This window comes from Panthera uncia, chromosome X (assembly GCF_023721935.1).
Source record: "Panthera uncia isolate 11264 chromosome X, Puncia_PCG_1.0, whole genome shotgun sequence".
NCBI classification, from domain to species: Eukaryota; Metazoa; Chordata; class Mammalia; order Carnivora; family Felidae; genus Panthera; species Panthera uncia.
Genome location: NC_064817.1, coordinates 55195349 through 55216438, shown reverse-complemented (window position 1 = coordinate 55216438; position 21090 = coordinate 55195349). Strand labels below are relative to the sequence as shown.

At 41.3% G+C, this 21090-nt stretch overlaps 1 protein-coding gene across 4 annotated transcripts in view; it reads right to left on the bottom strand.

The window, feature by feature from the left end:
- Positions 1-463: 463 nt before the first annotated feature.
- Positions 464-21090, bottom strand: part of TAF1 (TATA-box binding protein associated factor 1) — an 82846-nt gene continuing 62219 nt past the window's right edge. For 2 of the 4 annotated variants that reach the window (XM_049643930.1, XM_049643932.1), the window contains exons 33-38: positions 11234-11301; positions 10778-10894; positions 7482-7610; positions 6104-6260; positions 4867-5044; positions 464-2263 (exon numbers count right to left, since the gene is read on the bottom strand). In XM_049643930.1, coding sequence (XP_049499887.1) covers positions 2044-2263; positions 4867-5044; positions 6104-6260; positions 7482-7610; positions 10778-10894; positions 11234-11301 — 869 coding nt within the window. In that variant the 3' untranslated portion in view covers positions 464-2043. The other 2 variants (XM_049643929.1, XM_049643933.1) reach the window with 2 other exon arrangements.

Genomic DNA, 21090 nt, shown 5'->3' with positions numbered 1-21090 from the left:
CTCCACAAGCAGAGTTGGAAACTCCTTCCTGTCACCACAGATCCTTAAGTATTTATTGCAATGATCATGTCTTATTAAACTTATTTATTTACAGGTCTGTGTCTCATTATAGACCTTAAGTTCCTTGCAATCAGAAACTAGACCTCACTTTTGTATCAGCATCAGACACACTGCTTGATAAAGACAGGGGGCTTGATAAATGTTGAGTGAACAAATGAATGAATACCATGTACCCGCGCCCAATCTCCCAAACCAAAATTCTGTCATCTTCCATTCCTCTTCTTCTGCCTCTGAATGCCAACTGGTCATTAAGTCCTGTTGATTCTGCACCGCCTGCTCCCCTGAAGATCTCTCAAATTCATGCCCCTCCTCCCTATCTTAATGTCACGGCTCTACACTGGGCTCCATTTCCCCTTGCTTGAACGAGATTTGTCCCCCTCCAAACCACTCTCCACACTATTGCTGGATTTTTTTAAACTTTATTAGAAAAATAGTACATACTCATAAAAAAATTTTAGGCAATCCAGAAATAAAAGCACAATACCTTCCCAGTATACATAAAGCTATATTGCCCCCTCCCCTCCAATCCCAATACCCGGAGGTTATCACTGTGAACAGTTTAGCATACCTCCTTTCAAACCTTTTCCTTTGCATATACAAGTATATACACACACATAAATACACACGTGGTTTGGGCTTTTACAAAAATGGGGTCACAATTGTCTGTTACATATGGTTCTTCAATTTCTTTCATCCAATGTACAGAAAATTTCTAAAACACAAATCTGATTCAATCATCCCACCAGAATTCATCATTTCCCATAATATATAAATCACACTTATTATCGTCAAGGATCTGCTTCCTGCGTCTTTCAGGCTCATCTCTAGCCATTCCAGCATAAATCACCTCTCATCCTTTCTGGGACAAGGCAGGCACAATCAATCAATCTAGGAACACACTTTGCTATCTCTAGACTTCGGCCTTTTCACTTCATGTTACACTCTGCCTGGACTTTTCTTTATCTGGCAAGCTCCTACTGATTCTTCAACCGTCAGCTTACAAATTACCTCTAGGAAGACTTCCCTGGTTTTTCCGAACATGATTACTCCTCTGTTTTCCCCTATACTTTGTGTCTAGCTTCTTAATTGCACTCATCGCAGAGCACTGTAAGGATTTATAAACATGCTTTGAATTCCACTCCCCCTCCCCCAACACGAAGGCGAGCTCTTCCGGCAAAAGCAACGTGTCGTCTTTACCTTTACATCTTAAGGATCTGACAGAGTTCTTGTCATGGAGGAGACGCTCAATAACAAATTTCTTGAGGATGTTATGATTCTGGGAACATTTACCTAATACCTACTATGCATAGGCCCATGTTCTAAGCATGAAAAGAAACAGAAGACATAGTCTTTGCCCTAAGGAACCCTTTCCCCTGGGGAGGAGGGGGACAGAACACATTCACAAGGCAACGGATCATTTCTGACATATAGGCCGTTTCAAAGATCGGTAGCCATTTGCCTCATCATATAATCGAATAAATAATAAAGCCACGGGCAGTCTGTCCGATAGGTTTATGTGTTTACTGGGGCGCAGAGCCCACCAGAACCCAATTCTCTGTCCCAGCAAGGGGGCTGTCACCCGTTCCAGCCTGCAAATTACAAAGCGGAGATGACAGCACGCTTGGCAAATTTTGAAGACACCAAGAGGACAGAAAGTTGTTATTCCTTTCATCATTTCTCCTCCTTCCTGAGGGAAAAGGGGTACCGAGAGCAGTAAGTAGAGCTAAAGGAGGGTGCTGGAAGCAGAAAAGATTGCTCTCCTTTTGTCAGTGGTAGGGGAGAAGGGGTTGCTTGGTTTTAAATCACAGTGTGGCACTGCCCCAAGAAGATCAGAAGAGGTGACTTATTATGATTTACTATTTCTTAATAAATTAATCCAGTGATTTCAGGATCAGACACCATATAATCATAAACAAATCAGGGAAGGTGAACCGCCTAAGCTGGAGACCAGGAAAGGCTGACCAAGGAGGCCCAAAGGAAGCCTCATTCATCAGAGTCCAAGTCACTGTCCCCAGCAATGGAGTGGAAATCCTCACTGTCCTCCTCGTCCTCTGACAGGTGGACCTGGCTTAGTACACTCGGCCCAGAGCGCTGCTCTTCTTCCTCATCTTCTTCCTCCTCTGATACCTCATACCCACCGATGCTGCTGAAGCTTGTGTCTTGGGTGTTCGACTTGGGGTCAGGCTCCTCATAGCTCCCATAACTGAGAAGAGAAACATGTCACCTCTCAAGCTCGGGAACCATCCTCTAGATGACCAGTCCTGTTCTCGGTGCCACTGAGGGATCAGCCCATCTCACCTCCCCTGGACACTAAAATGACTCATTCTGGACTGTTCTACAGGTCCCCAAGAGGAAAACGATCCCGTTCAAAACATCGCCCTGCCAACTTCAATATACATTAAGAACCCGAAATAAAGCGTGCCCAAACACCACACTGCCAGCTTACGGGGCCATACATGTTCTCACAGCCTCATGGTTTCATGTACCATTTATAGCTTCACTCATCTGTGTTTCTAATTAGTCAACAGTGTTGAAGATTCTACTTCTTCAACAGATCTTCTCTCTGTCCCCTCCTTTCCACCTCTACTCTGCCTGCCTTAGCTTAGTCCCTTGTTTTCTCTGGCCTGCACCACTGAACTCAGTCTTCATGCCTCCAGTCCTGCTCTCCTCCAATGAATTCTTCACACTTCCGCCAGAGTGCTCTTTATTTTTTGTTTATTCTTAATTTTACTTTAAAAAAAAATCACACAAGCAATGCATGTTCACTGGTTTTAAAAAAGACAGAGTAAATACCAGAAAAAATGAGAAACAGTCATCAAGAACTCCACCACCCAGAGATAATCTACTAGGGTATATGACCTTCCAAATTTTTTTTCTGTGTACTTCACTTAGATGCTTAACCATTTTGTTACTTGACAAAATTGGAATACTCTACAAGGTCTTTTAGGAATCTGCTTTTTTCACTAGTGATTATAATGACCATCTTTCCACATCAATAAACATACATCTAGAGCATCATTTTGATAGCTGTATGGTGTTCTGCTATACGGCTGTAACAGGGTTTATGCAACAAGTCTCTCACCAGGCTATTTAAGCTGTCTCCAACTTTCCCACTATTAAAAACAGTGCTGTGATGAAACTCCTTGTACAAGTGTCTTGATGAAGGTGTTTTATTATTGCCATAGGATAACTTCCTAGACATGGAACGATGGGGGCCAAAGGGAATGCCCATTTTTTAAAGTTTTTGGTTTATAAGGATAAATTGCTATACCTCTCTCACACCCACCATGGTATGTTTTTCCTCACGTTCTTCCAACCCTGGGCATTATCACTCATTTTCATCTCTCAATCTTAGAGGCAAAATATTGCATTTCGTGGTTTCACTGACTTTCTCTGGTTCTTAGGAACATTATTTTTTTCACAGTTATGGGCCATTTGCATTTCTTTTGGGGTACAGAGCAATCGTTCCAAAATGTAGATCTGCTACTACCTCTCGTTCAGTGTCTGCCCCAAACTTTCAGACTCGTCATGATTTGATCCTTACCTACCTCTTTAAATCGGTTCCATCACATGGATCATGGATCAAAAGCTCCAGCCATGGAGCTGCCTGCATTCTCTAGAATTGTTTCATGCCTCCTATGTTGTTCTGGCTCTCTGAAGTGCCCTTTGCTTTCTTCTTCACCTAGCTAAATTCCTAGTCTGAGTTAGCTCAGTTTCCTCCTCTAAGTGGCTCCCCTTCCCCAATCCTACCCAAGTCCCAGAAAAACCCTGTGGTTACCTGTCACAGCACTTTCACGTCACACTACGATTGTCTATTTACCTGCTCTAAGTTTCCCAGTAGCCTGAACTCCTTGAAGGAAGGGACCGCATCTTACTTGCTCTTTAAGTTGTGATATAAATATTTGCTTAATGAGTCAATAAAGACCCTAACTGCTTGTTGCATACCTCTGGCTAGATGTATCTGACGTGTCTTAAATCTAACGTATCCAAAGACAAATTCATTTTCTCCTCCTTTCCCACCTCATCTAATACCTGTTCTTCCTCTTTCCTAGCTCAGTGACATTCCCATTCATGAAATATCTTACTTCCCTACCTCCTGAATGCAACTGATCTATCCTCTCAACAGCTCTTGTATGTCCCTTCCTTTCCCCCACGCTTCTAACACATCCCAGTTGAAATCCTTACCATTGCCCTAGAGTTATTTAACACAAAAACCTTCCCTTTCCTTGAAGTGATGATCCCCATTACCCAAACTCCAAATGTCTCAACATGCCATTTAAGGTCCTCTGCAATATAATCCCCTGCTACTTCTGGAGCCAACAACCTCCCAACAACCTCCCTTTACTCGAGAACATCCTTCTTCTATTTCAGTGAGCCTCTGAACATACTGTCCCGTCTCTAAGGATTTCCTCACCTGCTGCCACTTTTCTACTTAATAGACACCTATTCAGCCTGTCAGGTCCAGTTCAAATGTTCCCTCACCTGCAAAACGTTCCGTGATCACTCCAAGCAGAGTGAGGTACTCCCTCCTCAGTGGTGACTTGGCACTTTGTACTTAACTTATGCTATAGCACTTAGCACATTATATCCAATGATTTTGTTTGCATCAGCTTCCTCCACTAGACTGTGAGGTCCTCAAGAGCAGGATATGGCTTGCTCCTCTGTGTATCCTCAAGGGGCTAGCACAGTGTCTGACTCTAGGTGCTCAGGAAATCTCTGCTGGATGAAACTAATCTGATGCTGGGCTCTCTGACATCAGAGCTGGGCACTGATGCCACAGCCCTGTAGCACATTGCTGCCAATTACCTGATGTTGCTATCCTCCAAACCATGAGAAGCCTCCCCACCATCTCCGTCATAGGACATCATGCTTTCTTCATTTTCCATGCCCATCCTTGTGTTCTCCTGAAGCATGCGGGGCTGTTTGGGTCTTATCCCACCAGACCCCACATCAGAGTCACTTCCGCTTTCACTCAGCTGGATAGCTGTGAAAAGAAGGAGGGCCTGAGATAAGCTTGACAGAATTAACATCTTTGGCTTGGTCTTCCAAAACTAGTTACGGCCATATATCCACACAGGCACTGTGGATCCCTCACCTCGGAGTGCCTAGGGACAATATCGGCAAGACCGTAGTTTGGAAACAGGACCCAAATAACCACTTCCTTTTCTCATTGCAGTCCAATCTTGGTTATTTTTCCCCCATCATCTCCTACACTTTTTCTCTGCCACTGCCAGTAATTGACAAAATAAACCAAGAGGAATTTTTTTTTTAATTGAAGTATAATTGACATACAATGTTGTATTGGTTTCGGGTGTACAACACAGTGATTTGACAATATACATTACACTATGCTTACCACAGTGTAGCTGCCATCTGTCAACATGTAATACTATTACAGTATCACTGACTAATTCCCTATGCTGTGCCTTTTATTCCTGTGACTTATTCATTTCATAACTGGAAGACTGTACCTCCCACTCCTCTTCACCCATTTTCCCTGCCCCCCACCCTGCTGCGCTGCGGCAGCCATCGGTTTGTTCTCTGTACTTATGAGTCTGTTTCAGCTCTTTTTGGTTTGTTTTGTTTCGTTTCTTAAATTGCACATGAGTGATCATATGGTATTTTGTCTTTCTCTGACTTATTTTACTTAGCATAGTACCTTCTAGGTCCATCCATGTTGTCGCAAATGGCAAGATCTCATTCTTTCTTTTGGTTGAGTAAAGCGGGGTCTTTCTTATTTTCCTTCCCTGTTACGAATATAATACTTCTTTCCCATCTTCGTCAAGTATTCAACTCACAGATGTTACTCAGGCATTGCCTTTCCCACTGTCGTCTTTTTCACTCTCTAGGTTATACCTCTTCACCTCCTCTAAGGCTAATGAATGTAATCCTACAAGTGAGTGCTCAGTCCTCTGAGTCTAGTAATGGGACTGCAAGAAAAGAGCAGCTTCTGGTAAGAGCGTATGTGGCTGGGAGTTTCCTCTCCAGTCCTCAGGGTGCTACGGTGAGCTACCCAGAACAGAAACCAAGGAACACGACTTACCGGAGAAAGGATTATCTCCTTCTTCGTCACTGCCGGCATCTTCCTCATCATCTTCTCCTTCAGACATAAGCAAATCCTCATACAGGACACTGGCTTGAGGCTGCTGCACAGTTCCTTCCTCTTCATCTGCGAGATCACCATCTGCATCTTCACCTTCCTGAACAAGACCAGTTGGGGTCAAAGTCCCATCAAGGGACCGAGTGAGAGACCACAAGCCACCACCAGCACCACCCTTGCTGCCTCACAAGAAGTTAAGTAATTGTGGTGGATAGATTGGTTTAGCTGATTCCAAGGATTAAAGTTGGATTGGGCCTCACTATGGAGACTCTCTGGTATCACCCTGGGATTTGCCTGCCCTGTACTAGTGGGGCTCCTATCATATAAGGGCATAATGTAACCATAAGCTTTCTGTAAGCATACTCACTGGGGCTGGAGTCTTAGGTTTCCCATCCTCCTCCTCATCATCATACCCTTCAATATCTACATCAGAGTCTTCCTCGCCCAGCCTACCTCGGCCCTGGCGCATCTGAGTAAGGAACACAAATAGCACATCATTGAGGGACGTGCCTGTAGGAGGAGTTAACCAAAGGCTCTCACCCAGGACGGATGCTCCTCCCTGATATCCCAGCCAACCGCACAGCTAGTGGGGGCTGTTTACATAGCTCAAGGCATGTGTGCTTCGTCCCATTCATTCTTTGGAAATCACTGGTAGAGTTAAAACAACAACAACAACAACAACAACAACAACAGACTCAAAGAATAGGAAGGTCCTTGGTCTACTCTTGCTGTATCATCACAAGGAGACTCTTCCTTCCTAACTGAAGCTTTCCTCAGCTTCTGTCAGATTCTCTGGGACAGAAAAACTGTCCTGGGTTTTGTACTCTCCAGTGGAACAAATCTCCTGACTGAGGTCAGCTGATATAGCCGGTAAGATTTTTGGCTTCAGAAGAGGAGTATCTTCTGACACCTCTAGAACAGGCCAATCTCTCAAATTTAATTGAATTTCATAAATAATTTTAATTTAGATTTAGCATACATACAGTACAGTAGCAGGGCCAATTATTTTGAACTCTGTCTCTGAATGCAGTTAGTTGGTCTTTCTAGTCACCTGTGAGGTTGCTCTGATGCCTCATACACTTTTCATACTTGTGCCTTCCCTGAAGTTCTGTTGTGCCTGACTCTGCCCGTGGGGGCAGACAGAAGACAACGCAAGTCATGTGACCTGCCACCAGCCTGCCTTGAAATCACATTGGTAAGGCTTCATTCTTAGGGCCAAAAGGGCCTAATCATCCATGATACATGTCATATATCACCACCATTCTCCCACTCCCCACCAAAGCATATCACCAATGTCATGAAGAGAAAAAGAACATCCTACCTGTGTCACCTGCTTTTCTGGAGTGGCAGCAGCGGGAATGTCCAGGACAGACATATTACTCTCATCTTGAAACACAGAGGCATCCCGAGACATACTGAGGGATGTGTTGGTGTCATACAAATCAGGAGGCTGTGGCACAAATGTACAACTTAGCTTCTATTTAGGAAAAGGGAGTAAGAAATACAGAACTCCCCTTTAGAGCATTCACTGCAGAAGAAGGTCATGCAGAGCAATCCATTTAAAGAGAAAATAGTTTGACACAGCTTTGTGCACAGGTTTTTGGGAATCTTTCAAATGCTGCTCATTCTAGCAGAGAGGCATCTGATGTATATGATCTGAAGCCTGAAGTGGAAAAGCATCAAAGCTATGGGGCAATTCTATGTCCCGACAGCCTTTCTGCTCAATAACCTAGTGTCTTCTAAGCCTTGCCTTATTGTTTTCAGACCTGGGGCTTCGTACCTGTTCAATTTTGACTGGCTTAGAGACATCTAACAGGAAACGGGATAAAGGAATTGCAATTCCAACAAGAGCATGTAGTGGGTTAATCGTTTATGAGCTCATCAGAGGATGATGCTATGAGGCAAAATGGTGTGGTGAAAAAACGTGGGCTTTGGAACAAAACATCCTGGGTTTGAGTCCTGGCTCCACCACCTGCTAGGTGAGTAACTTCAAGAGATTATTTAATCACTCTAAGCCTTGGTTTCCTCAATTATAAAACATGGGTGATAATGTCTGCCTCCTAAGGTTGTTGGGAGAATGAAGAGGTATGTGTAAGCTCCTTACCCCATGCCTGGTATTCAATAAATTATAGATCCCTTCCCTCTTCCCTGTCCTGGAGAGAACAGGGATTTAGCAAATGGACTTTTCAGTGACAGGAGGGCAGGAGGAACTGACAGACAACAGGCTGGAGAAGTAAGAAAGAGTTCTCTAAAAATCTGGCGAAGGGCAGAAATATTACGCGGCTGTTTAAAAATCACGTTTTCAAAAACTATTCTCTCTCTGCCCCTCCCCTGCTTGCTCTCACAGTCTCTCTCAAAAATAAATATTAAAAAACTTTAAAATAAAGTGTGTCTATATACGCTTGTGTGCACATGCACACACACACACACATATCACACTGCAGATTTGAAGGAAACAAACCAACATGTTCACAGCGATTGGTTCTTTCTGAATGGTGGACTTAACTCTAGGTAATTTATTTCTCCTTTATTATTTCCAAATGAACATGTTGCGTTTAACAAAAACCCCACATTGGTGTTACTTTGTGGGTTTTCTTTTTTTTAAAGCAAACAAGCAAGGCTGATTGAAGAGGGTTTTGGAGAAAGAGAGGCAAAACGGAATTGAAAGCATTCAGAGCAGATAAACTCGTGGCTGAACAGAAGAGAAGATCAGGGAATGAGGGGCTAGTGGGAAACTGCAAAGTGAGCAATTTTAGATAGTGTTAAGCAGAATGTGCGATGCAACACGAGAGCAGTAGAAACAGCTGAGTGAAAATACAGTCTTGACTACCACCATTTAAGGCCGGAAGTAACGTATGATTACTGTTATGTTTCTATACAACCAGAATTACAACAGGTTAAACTTACACAAACACGCTTTCGTAACATTTGGGTTTGAAAGTCGTGATGAATAAGGACAATTACTCAGACTCATCTTCCTCAGGGTAAGGGAAAACGCACCGGGCTTACATTTCAAGATGTGTATATGAGTGAAGGCAATGGCGAGAGGGCGACTTGGGAGTGATGAAGAGGCACCATCTACGCCCTACTCTTCATGGGAGCCCCTGTGACTGGCCTGGGCAACAGCTCCAGCTCAGGAGGGAGAACAGTGGCCAGGCTCTCCTCATCCACCTGAGGCCATGTGGGAGCAGGAGGAAAAGAAAGGAAGATAACTTTTGGGTCTAAGGGTTTGATTCACAGAGGACTAGGTTTCCACTGTCACAGACTAGAGCAAACCGCGTGCCACTCCGTGGCTACACTCTTCTGAGGAATGACGGCCAAAACCCAGGCTTTAACTTACCAGAAAGGGCCTTGCAGGAGCTGTGGGCCTATTAGCAAAAAGGGCCTTCCTGGGCAACATCACTCACCCAAGCCCCCCAGCCCCAATCTGCCCACATACTCCAAGAGCCTTCCCTTGTTCTGGGCCTGGAAGAAGTATCTTAGGGCTCTTTATACTTGGCCCCTCAGCCACCTAGGTTTTGGGGTGAAAGAGAGTAAAAGACAGAGAGGGAGAGTGCACGAATGAGATACAAACAGCAGGAGTCCAACACAGAGCACACAGGTGGCAGTATCAGTTCAGAGTAGAATGAAAAAAAGTTTTCCAGTGGGAACAGGGAGGATTTTGCATTAAAATATTTGGCTAAATTTGAAAGGGCTCCTCAGAACTTTGTAGACAGTTGTCATACAGACAAGGAAGCATTTACTGAATGTCTACTACGTGCCAGGCAAATTAACTCATTTGATGTTTATAATCATCTCAGAAAGTACATTTTAGAGAAGTGGAGACAGAGTTAAAGGGCTTAACTCCCTAAGTTCACAAAGCTAGGTAATAGCAGAACTAAGATTCAAACCCAGGCGTGTTTCATCGCCAAAATTCATGTACTTCCCACTTTACCACAGTGCCTTCAATACAGAAACCAAGCACCAGCCATATTCTGATAAGTCCTATTCTTGAAATCTGGAAACATACTCTCTCTTATGTCCAAAATTTTCAATATATTCAACACAAAGACTATGAATTTCTTATTAATCTTGTTCCCTACTCTTTTGACATGTAACTTTAAAAAAGTTATAAATGTTACCAGTCTTCATTTATAAGGAAAAGGAGTCAATCCAGGAAAATGGGTGACGTCTGAGCTACACTGAGATACCTCAGAGGGAATGAGTCATCAGGCCTATAAGGCACAGGAACAACGTGGCCAATGTCTGTAACTGAGAATTCTATACTTTAGGGAAGTCTTCGAGCCCCATTTCATGGGCAAGGGAACTCCAGAGACTCCAGAAGACACGTTTGGCCATGGCAGTCAGGAATCTGGTATTTGTGAACACTGCCTAAACAACTAAGGCCCCACCCCACTCATTCATCCCACACCTGCTTCTTCTGGATTCAACAAGGCCACCAAGACCCATGGCCCTCACTCACCTTAGCCTTTGAGAAGACAAGAAAGCACACGAAAGGCATATGAAGAGGAAGGACAGAGAAGAAGGGTATCTCAGTAAATGTATCTGTTAACATGCTCCCAATTTCCCAAACTAATAAGCAAACTATAAGAGGCAGTTCTTAGTCTTCAAACTCACCTGAGGTGTGTAAGGCCCTGGAGTCATGGGGTCCAAGCTTTCTAATTCTGCTTCCTCCAAAGCAGCTTCCTTAGCTGTACATATATCCTTCTCGAGTTGAGTCAAATGCTCATCATACTGAGAAATAAAGAATATTAGTGAATTCACTGAACATGTGTCTTAGGCACTGGGGATATAAAAGTAAACAAAGCAGACAAAAATCCTTGTCTTCATGGACCTTATTTCCAGTGGCAGGTCACATACGATAATTACAGTAAATCATTACATAGTTTGTTAAGAACATTTAGTGCTAGTCAGGAAAATAAAGCAGGAAAGGAAATAAGGGATGAGGGGTGAGGTTGGGGGGGCAGGAGGTTACATTTGAAAATCAGATAGGCAGGGAAGGCCTCCTCACCCAAGGGAACAAAGAGATTCCAGGATGCTACATCCCAAGGGGACCCCCTCCCTACCACGTACCTCAGTCAGTGTCTGGTAACAGACATTCACAATTTCCTGGGCAGTCTTAGTATACTGACTTTCGGGCCCTACAAAAGAAAGGAAAATGCCATGACCTTTGCAGACTTCAGTTCCAGAAATTTATTTCTGGCACTGGCAGTAGTGTCCCATGGTATCCTAGCCTCAAATCATGCTTCGGCTTTAACTTGGACTCTTGCTCTAATTTTGGAGGTGGAAAATTTCAAATCCATACCAAAACGGAGACACTAATATGATGAACTTTCATGTACCCATTACCCAGCTTCAATGATTACCAATACAGGGTTAGTTTCATTTCATTTAAACCTCAACGTTTACACTCCTCCCAAATTATTCTGAAGCACATTCCAGTATCATTTCTGAAGCAAATTCCAGTATCATTTCATTTATTTCATCCACAAATTGTTTTAGTACATGTTTTTGAGGACTCTTCTTTTTTTAAAAGGTCCTATCTATCTATCTATCTATGGAGAGAGTATGCGTGCGCAGGAGAGGGGCAGAGGGAGAGAGGGAGAAGGAAAGTGAAGGAGAGAGAATCTCAAGCAGGCTCCATGTGCAGCACAGAGCCAGAGGTGGGGCTCAATCACATGACTCTGAAATCATGACCTGAGCTGAAATCAAGTCAGATGCTTAACCAACTGAGCCACGCAGGCATCCTTTTGAGGACTCTTCTAAAATATACTCCATATGATATTACAGTGGTAGATATGTATCATTACACATTTGTCAAAACTCACAGAATGTACACCTAGAATGAACCCTAATGTAAACTATGGGCTTTGGGTGATTATAATGTGCCAATGTAGGTTCAGCAAATGTAACAAACATACCACTTTGGTAGGGGATGTTGATGATGGGAGAGCCTATGCATATGTGGAGGTAGGGGGTATATGGGAACTCTGTACCTCCCACTCGATTTTTCTCTGAACTGCTCTAAAAAATTGAATCTATATTTATAAAAAAAACAAACCAACTATATTACATCTGAAATAACTCACAATAATTCTTTAATATTATTAAATACCCAGTCAATATTTAAATTCCCCAATTGTTTCATAAAGGTTCTTTTACATTTGATTTCTTTGAATCAAAATCCAAATAAAGTCCACGCATTGCTTCGAGACACTTTTACCAGTTTGGTGATTCTTTTTTTTTTTTTTTTAAGTTTATTTTATTTATTTTGAGAGAGAGAACGAGCAAGTGGGGGAGGAACAGAGAGAGAGAGAATCCCAAGCAGATTCTGCACTGTCAGCATGGAGTCCAACACGAGGCTCAAACCCACAAACCGTGAGATCATGACCTGAGCTAAAATCAAGAGTTGGACACTTAACTGACTGAGCCACCCAATTTGGTGATTCTTAACTAGACTATACAGTTCCCCCATGGCCTTTGTCATAGGTTGCAGACTGGTGGCTTGGAAGTCAATCCAGTTTTGTTTAGCCCACATAAAAAATCATTTCAGTTTGTGAAGACAGATTGAGCTATACACCTATAACATAAACACTTTTTTGTATGTAAATTATACTTCAATAAAAAGTTTAGAAAAATCGTACTTAGTTGACAATGTTTAATGAGCAAGAAATTTCATGTAAAACCCCAAATGTCTGGCTTCTCTTGAAGAATGAAAAGATGTGGACACACAGAGCCATCATTCCCACAAAGCACCAATGGGCCAGGGCTGAGGAGCAGCTGCCCCTTTTAGATAAGGTGTGTGTTCTGCAGGTTACCAGCCCAGGTCTGCTTAACTCATTTATGCCTAGATCCTGAAGGCATCTGAGGTTTTAATCCTTAACTTTAATTATTCTTTAATATACTATTCATTTACCCATTCATTCATTCTTAAAACATTTTTGAATACTTTCTATGTGCCAGACAGAAATGAGGACGATACAGACCATATCCTCGAGAAACTTAAAGTCTAGTACAGTAAGATAGAATATAAACAAATAGGGCAGGGGCGCCTGGGTGGCTCAGTCGGTTGAGTGTCCGACTTCGGCTCAGGTCATGATCTCATGGTTCGTGAGTTCGAGTCCCGCATCAGGCTCTGTGCTGACAGCTCGGAGCCTGGAATCTGCTTTGGATTCTGTGTCTCCCTCTCTCTCTGCCCCATCCCCACTCATGCTCTGTCTCTCTCTGTCTTAAAAATAAATAAAACATTAAAAAAATTTTTTAAACAAATAGGGCAACAGAATGAAGTGAAAAAATTCATACAGGGTTTAGTAGAGGCACAGAGGAGGAAGTGGCCAATTCTGGGAAGTGAGAGGGGAAAAAGGAATTAGGAAAGGCTTCACAGGGTAGGTGATCCCTGAATTAAACCTAGTATTTATTAGGATGCAAAGGCTAAAAAATACACCATATGTATATGTGCAACTCTCATGCCAGACCTACTCTGATTATTATAAGCTATTATATGAACAAAGAAGTCTCTTTCAGTTAAAATCTCAGGCCATGTGTTCTTTCAAAGATGTATTCTTTCAAAGTTGTATCCTTACACAAGCTGACTGTGCCAAACAAAAATAAACTAGAAAGAAAACAAAGTCCTCCATCAAGATATTTAGGACACACATACAGCCAGCCAGAGCTGGCTCACCATCAAGGACAGTTTCAGTGATAAGCCCGCAGCTCAAATTTCCAGAGCTCTAATCTCCTACGGCCACCAGTAGCCTGGTCCTCAAAATACTGAGGGAGACAGACTGCAAAAGTTCTCAGATAAGCTTGCTCTTGTTGATAGCAATACAGGATGCTCGAGTAAATAGGCTGCATACAGGCCACAGGCCTCCTTCTTTCTGCAAGCCAATGCAACAAGAACTGCTTATGGTACGCTGACAACGCTACCTATGGGGACTTGCCTTGTAGTTACAATTCCAGCCTATACATGAAGAATACAGACCTTACATGACTTCAGTTTTGAAACCTAAACCTCAACTAACCTTTTAACACCTCAATGCTCTTCTTTAAAATACAGGAAAAATTAGGGGCGCCTGGGTGGCTCAGTTGGTTAAGCATCTGACTTCGGCTCAGGTCATGATCTTGCGGTTTGTAAGTTCAAGCCCCGCGTCGGGCTCTGTGCTGACAGCTCAGAGCCTGGAGCCTGCTTCAGATTCCATGTCTCCCCCTCTCTCTCTGCCCTCCCCTGCTCACACTCTGTCTCTCTATCAAAAATACACATTAAAAATATTTTGCAGATGGGACCTCTTCCTTCCCCATTTTCTTTGCAGCATATAACTAAAGAAATACCCACTAATAATAACCCCAAAATATATAAAAACACACACACTTATTTACATAGCTGATATACCTGTCCTTGTCCATGTGTTTGGAATGCTAGCTGTTTGTGTGCCTTCTCAGTTTTTAAGTCTGTGCTCTCAAGCATGACAAGAGGTTCAGCTATTTAACTCTATTACTCTACTAAATGCAAAATAGCTTTGAAGTATTTTTGATAAAAGATGGTGGTGGAGTTGGCAAACCATTTTTAACATGACCAAAAAAGGATAAAATATCTAATTTGCCCAAAGGAAATGAAAACACTAATTTGAAAAGATACATGCACCCCCATGTTTTTTGCACCATTATTTACAGCAGCCAAGATATGGAAGCAGTGCAAGTGTCATCAAGAGATGACTGGATAAAGATGTGGTGTACACACACACACACACACGTACACAATGCAGTATTATTCAGCCATTAAAAAGAATGAAACCTTGCCATTTGCAACAACACGGATGGAGCTAGAGGGTATAATGCTAAGTCAGACAGAGAAAGACAAATGCCATATGATTTCACTTATATATGGAATCTAAACCCCCTCCCCCCAAAAAATGAACAAGCAAACAAAAAACAGACTCTTAAAATACAGAGAACGAACTGTTGGTTGCCAGAGTGGTGGTGGGTGTGAGCATGGGTGAAATAGGTGAAGGGTATTAAGAGGTACAAACTTCCAGTTCTAAAATAAGTCTCAGAGGTGAAAACTACAGCATAGGGAACATGGTCAATAATATTGCAATAGTGTTGTATGCTGACAGACGGCGACTATTGTCACCACTACTGTGTTCAGAATAGTGCGATGTATAGAATTGTCGAATCCCTATGGTGTACACCTGCAATTAATATAACACTGTATGTCAAGACACCTCAATAAATAAATAAATAAATGCATACCCACCCCAAAAGGATAAGACACCCAGATGTTTTCTTATCCCAGGAATTCACCCAGGAATGGGGTGGTAATGAGATAAAGAGATCCATGAATGTACAGAAACTAAACAAAATTCTATATGTAATATACAGTTTTCTGGGTAGAAGATCCATGGTTTTCATCAGACTCTCAAAAGGGTCTATAACCACACCATTTCCATAAAGCTAAAAATACTGCTCTCTATTCTGCAGCAGTCAGGAACTTACTAGAAGTAGGATGGTCAACAGTAGGCTTCACAGATTAGGAAGAAAAGAGGAGTCCAGCAAAGAGACATATAAACTAACAGGGTCTCTGTGGGAATAATAAAGGTGCTGGAGCTATCGTAGGGGGAAAAGGAATAAGTGGAAAGTGAATTCAATTTCATAGTCCCTAAAGGGTCACAATACAGAAAACCAGAACTAATTTTTTAACGAGTGATTCCCAAAACAACACAAAAATGAATGAAAGATAAGGTCATCTATGAATTATCACTGTGCCCTACAGGAGAAGAAGCTACCCGTTTATAAAAAGAAATGTTTTTCCAAATATACTTTGCTTCTCTCTCTCCTTAGAGCAGTGTAATTGCAAATGTCTTGTCAAGGAAATAAATCTATACTTGGCCTTATTTCAAATAAGGATTGGCAGTAACCTACAGAATCATATAGAATTCAAATCCAAATGTCCTTAAGTAGTGGTAATTCTTTTTTTTTTTTTTTTTTTAATTTTTTTTTCAACGTTTTTTATTTATTTTTGGGACAGAGAGAGACAGAGCATGAACGGGGGAGGGGCAGAGAGAGAGGGAGACACAGAATCGGAAACAGGCTCCAGGCTCCGAGCCATCAGCCCAGAGCCTGACGCGGGGCTCGAACTCACGGACCTCGAGATCGTGACCTGGCTGAAGTCGGACGCTTAACCGACTGCACCACCCAGGCGCCCCAAGTAGTGGTAATTCTAATGACAGCTCAGGAAAGCAGATTTTCCACCCAAATCAAGAAAATTCTTTTTGTCATTTCTAAGTTAATTGACCTCTGCAGAGATGTGAGAAGAAAGCTGCAAGCTTCACGGTTCTGGTGAGAGAGGGAAAACAAGTATTATTGCTTCCTGAAAGGGTTCAGTGAAAATACCAGTCAAGTTGGTGAGCAGTCCTGCTCAACCAAGGAGAAAAGGATGTTTGTGATCACTCTCAAGCTCACATATCCTTTGAGAATCTTTCCGTCAATACCCAAAATAACCTTCCTCCTAAGAAAATGAGTACTCTACCAAAACAAGCCTAAAGTATTATCTGACAGTGAACAGTGCAGGGGGATACACACGTGTTCCAATGTGAATCATTAAAATTAAAAAATCAAATCAAATCCTAGTAGCAGTAGAAAGCTCCCTTAAAAAAAAAATCAGTGCCAGATTTAAAAAGAGAAGAAATCCATATAGCTAATTCCTAAAGAAACTATGCAATGGTCCACAGATCCCAAAGAAACTGAGCTTGAACTCTCTCAATTCTTAGATATTTATCACAAACTAGGTCCAGAAAAGGTAAAAAGAGAAGTAAATCTAATCTTCGAGACTGTAGCTAGGCTCTTTACATTATGTAGAATGTGGATCAAATGCAAATTAAGATGTTTAGTTTCCAAGATAAGAGGTCTGATCTCTCAAACTGGAGTAACAGAACCTCACTCAGAATCTGGACCAGAAATTCAAGAAGCCAGAAACTATCCAGAGGGGAACTGGGGTAATAAATCTCACTGGACTAAGGTATGATTTACATTCAGGACTATCTGATGAAAAGCCCTAAAGAACCTGAAAATGCTTCTTTCTTTCCTAAATGAACCACTATTCCATTCGGCAACTTAAAAAAATACATACGGGGCGCCTGGGTGGCTCAGTCGGTTAAGCATCTGACTTCGGCTCAGGTTATGATCTCACCGTTCTCAAGTTCGAGCTCCGCGTTGGGCCCTGTGCGGACAGCTCAGAACCTGGAGCTTGTTTCAGATTCTGTGTCTCCCTCTCTCTCTCTGTTCCTTCCCCACTTGCACTCTGTCTCTCTCTCTCTGTCTCTCAAAAATAAATACACATTAAAATAAAAAAAAATACATATAACACAGTCTTGGCTAAACAGTCACATCATATCTCTACAGCCATTGGAAAAAATAACCACATAATGACTTTAAAACACCTTTTCCTGTAGAGTACAATTCATAACAGGCCTTAACTCTGCATTTTTAAGCCAAGTACAGTGCCAGGTTCTGGTGATATAAAGATAAAAATTAAAAAACAAAACAGAACAAACTAACAAAAACAAGACAGGTCCTTGACCTTGATGCCTTTCAGCGCCTCATGAAGATTATACACTCACAATTTCAATGATGGAGAAAGTAATAAGGGACTGTAGAGGAAGTAGCAATGTGTCAGAGAATGAAGCAGTGTTAAAGAAGACTTCATGAAAATTGTTCTCTTCAAGTCAACAGTGATGTGCTAACTGCCAAATCTGGTGAACATTTTTCATACTTGACCTTGGAAGCCCTGTGTTGTGTTTGCAGCCGATACTTACTTCTTCCTTAAAACTCTAATCCCATGGCTTCTGAAGCACCACTCTCCTTTCTTGGTACTGCAGCTCCACCTCTGGCCATTCGTTCACGCAACAGATATTTACTGAGTCTCTACTATGTGCCAAACATTACCCTAAGCACCAGGGATAAAAGACAGACATGGTTCCTGTCTACACGTAGCTTACAGCAATCACTTATTAGATTTAGACCACTAAGTCTACCTGTGGCCATTTTTCTTTCTGTACTTTTGGCCCAACTCTACATGATATCAACTACAATAGCTTATAAAGAATAAACATGGAGGAAGTTAACACTGATTTGTATCCCTCATGTTCAGGTTTTGTTTGGTTTCTCCTGGCACCACAGAGGTGCCCTGAAAATACATTACACAAACTCCAGAGCTGAAAGAAAGCCTGTTTTTCTCTTGAGTCTCCTTTTTCTTTTAGTAAGTAATAATCTTTACTTTCTCCTATGATATTTTTAAAATATGGACTTTGTTGTAGCCTTAATATATTCTGGTACATATTTGCTTATTGGCATATTATACCATCTTACTCATCACAAGCACAAGACTTCAGGGAGACGCTGCCTTATACCAGATTGCTATCTATCTATCTACTAGCTCAATACAGTACACAAGAGGGCTAGCAAGTTATAGACATCGTATATTTCCTATCAAATTTTAAGTAGAAATTGAATTCCTGAACAAAGCAGTATTCTCATAGAAATGAAAATTCAAACGGCAGCGACCACTGGACAATCTCCCTTTCCCTTCAGCCACAGCATATTTTTTTTAGAGTAGAAATTCAATTTCAGTATCTTTTGCAGAAACATTCATAATGACATTCATTTAGCTCTTTTTTCTTTAATTTTTTACTAAAAAATTTTTTTAACATTTATTCATTTTTGAGAGAGAGAGAGAGAGAGCCAGAGCGTGAGCGGGGGAGGGGCAGAAAGAGAGGGAGACACAGAACCTGAAGCAGGCTCCAAGCTCCGAGTTGTTAGCACAGAGCCCCATGCAGGGCCTGAACCCACAAACCGTGAGATCGTGACCTGAGCCGAAGTCAGACGCTCAACCGACTGAGCCATGCAGGCACCCCTTTTTTCCTTTAAATTTTTAAATGTTTATTCATTTTTTGAGAGAGAGAGAAAGAGACAGAGTGCAAGTGGGGGAGGGGCAGCGAGAGAGGGAGACCCAGAATCCGAAGCAGACTCCAAGCTCTGTCTGCGCTGTCAGCACAGAGCCTGACACAGGGTTTGAACCCATGAGCTGTGAGATCATGACCTGAGCCGAAGTCAGATGCTTAACCGACTGAGCCACCCAGGCACCCCTAGCTCTTTTTCCTTTGAGTCATATACAAATAGATTTCACTTAAACAAGATGACATACTTACCTGAATGAAAAATTGTCCATAACATACTATCAAGTGAAAAAATGAAACTGTAGAACAAAATGTAAATATGTGATTTCTTTTGTCAAAAAAGTATATTGGTATGTATAGAAAAAGGTCCAGGATGCTTCACATCAAATCTGGCAGTGGCCACTCTAGAGAATGGGATGGGGAAAAGGAGAAAGATGGGAAAATTTTTCCTTTTCACTTTTTATAATTCTGTATGGTTTGATTTTTTTGAGGAGCATGAAATTTTTTAAGATGGAAAAATTTCATTTCAGTTATATACTTGAATTTACAGAAATAATTTCATTGGTAAAGATTTTTAAACACTGATAATTCCGATGTTGTAGAAGTTGTAGGGAAACAGGCATTCTCCTTGCTGTTGTTTTTCACTATAAAGAGGTACAGCTTTTTAGAACACAATTTTAGAACATATATCAAAATTTCCTATAGAAATACTCCTATAAGTGCACAATATCAATGAAATATAAAAATAGTGAAAAGAGGTTTGCAAGCCAGCATTATACAAACACTTTAAATACCCAACGGGGGGGGGATGGTTAAATAAATTGATACGTATATCTATGCTATGGGATACATTAAAAAGAATGAGAGAGATCTAATACGTACGAACAATAAGACAGGATCAATAACCATGTCAATTTTCCCCAAAACTGATCTCCAGGTTTACCTCAATTCTTACCAAAATCTTGGCAAGACTTCTCTGTATGTATATAAAGACTTCTCTAAAATATGAGTAAGAAGGCAAAAGAAAAATAAAATTTATAGAAAGAATAAAGGGAGAGGGGCACCTGGGTGGCTCAGTCAGCTGAGCGTCAGCCTTTGGCTCAGGTCATGATCTCAGGGTTTGTGATTTGAGCCCCACATCAGGCTTGCTGCTGTCAGTGCAGAGCCCACTTCCGATCCTCTGTCCCCCTCTCACTGCCCCTCCACCACTTGAGCTCTCTCTCAAAAATAATTTTTATATTCAATATTCATTTATTATAAAAATATAAGCCCTTAATATATTATAAACATAAAGGAGATTATTGACTTTATGCAAGGTAGTTAGCTAATATAAACATAGAACAAACTAATAAATCATGAAGCCCAATGCTCTTTTAAATCAATAATGTTAGAACTATACCAACTATCACGTCCACACATTTTATTGCATTTTAGCTCTTAATATATGTGGTAAACAAACAAACAAAAAAGAATAAGCATTCTAGAAAATGAAAAGATGTAATTGTCATTATTCACTGATTTTAAGATGGTCAACACTGAAAATAAGTTTAAAACCCTAGAGAAAAGTATTAAAGTGGTAACACATCTCATTATTTTGGAAGTTATTTTCTTTAGGCAGTGTAATTTTAGAAAATTTAGGATTTGTAATAATAATACTATGAAATCTCAAATTTGTGCAAGAATTTCTTGGGTAAAATTGTACAAATCTGTTGAACACTGTTAAGAAAGAAAATATTCTACATAGAACATTTATAAATCGTAATACCCTACATCACAAAGTGACAGTCTTCACCAATATTTAAAATTCAACACAATTTCCAACAAAATCTATACCCTTTTGTTACACTGAGCTTGACAAGTTGTTTCTAAAATCTTGTTAGATTAGAAGAGGATGAAGAACTAAGAAATAAGAAAACAAGGCTGTATTGAAGAGAATGTTTAAAATAAATGAGAAGGAGAATTAAAATCAGGAGACAATGG